The 4,061-nt window shown below is 58.6% G+C and overlaps 2 protein-coding genes across 3 annotated transcripts in view; one reads left to right on the top strand and one right to left on the bottom strand.

Moving 5' to 3' along the window:
• Positions 1-2,609, top strand: part of PEX6 (peroxisomal biogenesis factor 6) — an 18,134-nt gene extending 15,525 nt beyond the window's left edge. The window contains exons 17-18 of one of the 2 annotated variants that reach the window (XM_011986740.1): positions 3-168; positions 2,043-2,609. In XM_011986740.1, coding sequence (XP_011842130.1) covers positions 3-127 — 125 coding nt within the window. In that variant the 3' untranslated portion in view covers positions 128-168; positions 2,043-2,609. Of the gene's footprint in view, positions 1-2; positions 454-2,042 lie in introns of those variants that run through there. The other variant, XM_011986739.1, reaches the window with a different exon arrangement.
• Positions 577-3,400, bottom strand: GNMT (glycine N-methyltransferase). Its single transcript, XM_011986741.1, has 6 exons — positions 3,182-3,400; positions 2,144-2,271; positions 1,585-1,701; positions 1,238-1,380; positions 1,014-1,135; positions 577-928 (listed from the first exon to the last, which is right to left on the bottom strand). Exons 1-6 carry the CDS (start codon positions 3,385-3,387, stop codon positions 757-759), a joined length of 888 nt encoding a protein of 295 aa, XP_011842131.1. The 5' UTR covers positions 3,388-3,400; the 3' UTR covers positions 577-756.
• Between the last annotated feature and the right edge of the window lie 661 nt (positions 3,401-4,061).

Genomic DNA, 4,061 nt, shown 5'->3' with positions numbered 1-4,061 from the left:
AGGGAGCTCAGCACTGATGCTCACCATGGAGGACCTGCTGCAGGCTGCCGCCCGGCTGCAACCATCAGTCAGTGAACAGGAGCTGCTCCGGTACAAGCGCATCCAGCACAAGTTTGCTGCCTGCTAGAAGCCCCCCAGGGCCTGGGACCCCACTCAGCATGGCTGCAGGTACCTCGATAGCCCACAGAGAGATCTGGGAGGGAAGGGCTCCTCCTCAGGCTGCTGCCAACCCACCTGGAGGCCACCTCCCTCCAGGAGATCCCGGGGTGCAAAGTGGCATTGGGACAGCAGCAAGAGCTCAAGAGACATCTCCTGCCTACTTGCCCCTCCTTCCAGGCTGGCTTTAAGAGGAAGGCCCATCTGCTCAGGAGGAGGGCCAGGGCCTTGGTTCTGGGGATTGGGCCCTAAGAGGGCTAGTTCTGTGGCTGAAAATAAAACGTGTCCCTCCCCCTACTGGTGTTGTGCCATGAAAGGTTGGAGTGGGAAAGAGCAGGGTTATGGGAGGAGTAAGCCCTAAGGGCGGGCAGGGGGCTGGGCATCGTGGGAGTCTGATCCTTCTGACATAAACACAAGGCATGCAGGAACTGAAAAAGGCACAGACTATATTGTTTACCCTTCCATCTGCGGAACCCACATCCCTGCACCCCAGCTGTAGTCTGCTCTAGAGGCTGGCCCTGGTGTGGGGCTGCTGGTCCCGATCTTCAAGACAGAGCCTAGCAGTGCCTGGGTGGAGGCTTGTGGGAGCTGAGGCCACACTCAGTCTGTCCTCTTGAGCACGTGGATGAAGTAGCAGGGAACATAGGCTTGGCCTGGCTTGTAAGGCTTGAAGTCACCCAGGACGCTGTGCTGGCACTTGCCCCCGAAGGCTGCTTGGAGCAACTCCGTGAAGGATGCCAGACAGTGTGGGTAGTAGGAGAGCCGGAACTTACTGTAACAGAGCCCCCAGCAACCATGAGGACTGGTGACCTCAGCTTCCCCAACTACTGCCTCACCCCCACTGAGCCAAGTGGTACCTCAAGCCAGGAGAGCCATCCTGGCCAGCCCCCGGCACCTGCACTGTATAGTCCAGGGTCACCATGTGGGCCTTGTTGTTCACTATCAGCACTGATGTTGTGATGTCCTTGGTCAAGTCACTCTGTAGGTGGTGGGGCAGGCTGCGTTAGCCTCTGTAACCTACCTTGGGGCCACTGGACCCTCCCTCCACCCCACCCCCACCCCCAATCCCAGAGGGTCCCACCTTATAGTAGATATTCTTCCCTGGGGGTGCACAGCCTGTGCTGAGGATGTGGTCGTAGTTGCGGTGATCAATGACCAGCAGGCCCCCTGCTCGCACCATGCTTGCAATGTTTTTCAGCGCCAGCCGGTGCTCACTCTGGTCCCCTGAGCGCCAGGCAGGGGCAGAAAGGCTCCATCTGCTCAGGGCCCCCAGCACCAGTCTCCCTCCCATCTCTCCCCTCCCCAGGGGTGCCAGAGCCAAATCAGAGAGAGGCAGAGAGTCTGCTTTGCAGAGCAGGTGCCCAGAGGTCTGTGGAAGAGGGTACAGCTCAAGGCGGGGGCCATGCCCAAGGCCACACCCTCTCTCACCTTTGCAGTCTGGCAAGTGAGCGAAACTGTTTCCAAGGCAGATGACAGCATCAAAGCCACCCTCTGCTGACTGGGGCACATCTTTGTCCAGAGTCATCCAGTTGGCTTCTTCAATGACTGGGGGCCAGGAAGGGAAAGAGGAATCAGGGAGGCACCATGGTACCAGTAGCAGCCACCTCCACCAAGTGCAGTCCTGCCTGGGATTCTTCTTAAGACACAAAAACTCCCCGTTCGGTTAGGGGGAGGAGAGAAGAGGGATCAAGGGAGGAGGAGCCCTGGTTTGGAAGGAGGGCTCTGTGCTTATGGGCTTTTCTTTGAGGGGAGGGACAAGATGCCATAAACACAGTTAAAACCAGCTCTTCACACCCAGTGTCTCATTCTGGAGCTTAAGCCTTGCTTTTCAGAGAAATTACAGTAATTTTGCTGTCTCCCCGAGGAAATTTTGCTGTCTCCCCGAGGAAAACACAACACTCCACCCCCACCCCCACTTAAAGGAGCCCCAGGCAGAATGAACAGTGTTCCTGGTGACGGCTGGGGGGGCCTGGCTAGACCTGCATACCCCACTTGTCGAAGGCGGGCTCGTGCCGCCGGTTCCAGCGCTCCTTAAGCGCATACTTCAGCATCTTGTCACTGGCATCCACACTCGTCACGCTGAAGCCCTCTTCCACCAGCATAATGGAGTCCACCCTGGGCAGGGCCAGTGGAGAGAGACAGAGAGGGGCAGTCAGGGGAGCCTGGGAGGGCCAGGAGACCCTGTGCCGGACACTTTTGTCTCCACTTCTCAGAGTCCATTCCTCTGCCTCCTCTCCCCAGGCCCTCTCCACTGACCTCACAAATCTATTTCCTATCACCACGAGGCAACTTTTTTTTTTTTTAAGGCGCCTCTTCAGAGCTAGGCACTCTACAAATATGCAGTAATTCTCATGGCAATCCTGAGAAGTAAATAGTATTATTCCCATTTGAGAGACAGACAAGCTGAGGCTCCTCTAAGTTAAAATAGGTGTGCACAAGAGGCAGCAGAACATGGTGGTTTAGAGCACAGGACAGACCTTAACCAACCCGGGCCCGTTAGCTCCTCTTCACTGGATGTTGTATGAGGGACTTTTACTTTGCTGAGCCCTTACTTCCCCAGTAGTAAATGAGAGAGTATCACTGCTTAACCTCATGGGGCTTTGTGAGGGTTTGAAAAACTGATGTATCAAAAGCTCCTGGCACTGGCTTGACAGGTGCAAATGTTGAGCAATGTTAACTGTTAACACTGCCCAAGGCCGTCACAGGAGGAATATTTGGAGTCTGTCCGTGGCCCTGGCTCCACAGCCTCAAGGACGCTCACTTTTCTGCCCACACCCTCACTCACACTCAGTCTCCCTTCTCAGTGGCCTCTCCCTGAGCACCCCTGCCCCAACCCTTGGCCTCAGGGGGCACTCGCAGTGCCTGTTCTGCCGGGCAGGTACCTGCTCCTGGCCCTGGTGTCCCACCCATTCCAGACTGGCAGAGGCCGCCCCGACGTGCCGGTCCTGTGGTTCTGCGGCCGCGAGGTACAGGCTGAGCCGGACTCCGATCTCATGCAACGCCCCCGGCCCCCTCCTGGGCTTACCCGGTGCCACAGGCCACGTCGAGCACCCGCTGGCAGCCGTGCTGTCGCAGCAGCCCGAGCAGCCATGCCTTGTACTCGGCGGTGCGGCTGCGGGTGTTCCCAATGTACAGCTGCCACACGCGCGCCGCCTCCCCGTCCGCGTACTGGTCCGGGAGCCCTTCGGCTGCCACCCCCAGGGAGCGGGTCCGGTACACGCTGTCCACCATCCTGCGCCGCGCCTGGCTCCGCAGTCACTCGCTCCGCACTTATAGCACAGGCACTTCAGGCAGCCGACCGCCCCACCCGGCCAATGGCAGGTAAGCGCGCGGACACGCCCCTGCTGGGCTTTGCGCCGGAGGCCCGAGGCTGTACAGCTGCGGGGAGGGCACTGCCTTGCAATCCTGGGCTAGGTCCTTTTAGCCAGCCTGCGGACCCAGCCCTCTGTGCAATCCCACGGCAGGAGAGGACCCTCGGAATCCTCTGCCCACTTAACCTGGGTCTCCAGGAGAAGGCGAGAGGGGCCAGGAGAGGAGGGAGCAATGAGATTGCCACTCCATCCCCCCCTCCCAAGTTGGAAAGAGAGGAAGTAAAACCTCAGATCCACAGAGCTGAGCGCCAGGCGGGCAGGACTGGACCGTTCCCAGCGAAGGAAGGCATCAGCAGATCTAAACAAAGAATGTGCAGCCAAAGTGTGTGGGTCTAGCCAGCCGATGCAGGGAAGACAGGGGGAGTCTCTGGAGGTAAAGCTGGTCTGTCCACCCAAGCCCGGGGCGGAGCCGGGGCTGGAAGAATGCTCCCCGCCCACCTGGAGGCCAATGTGCCTCTGTCGTGTAGGTGACCATCAGGCTTTTCCCTGAGCTTCCTAAGGTGTAAGTTGGGCCTTGCTTCCAATTTCTGGATC

Source organism: Mandrillus leucophaeus, unplaced genomic scaffold (assembly GCF_000951045.1).
Source record: "Mandrillus leucophaeus isolate KB7577 unplaced genomic scaffold, Mleu.le_1.0 Scaffold3, whole genome shotgun sequence".
Lineage (NCBI taxonomy): Eukaryota > Metazoa > Chordata > Mammalia > Primates > Cercopithecidae > Mandrillus > Mandrillus leucophaeus.
The sequence above is the reverse complement of the archived record's forward strand: the minus strand, read 5'-3'. Positions and strand labels throughout refer to the sequence as shown.

Excerpts from the sequence above, each read along its gene's own strand:
- GNMT (XM_011986741.1), bottom strand. The coding sequence starts at position 3,387 with ATGGTGGACAGCGTGTACCGGACCCGCTCCCTGGGGGTGGCAGCCGAA. Across the intron at positions 1,702-2,143 it reads GCCCGCCTTCGACAAGTGGG|TCATTGAAGAAGCCAACTGG; the intron begins GTATGCAGGTCT and ends CCTGGCCCCCAG. Across the intron at positions 1,136-1,237 it reads GGAAGAATATCTACTATAAG|AGTGACTTGACCAAGGACAT; the intron begins GTGGGACCCTCT and ends CACCACCTACAG.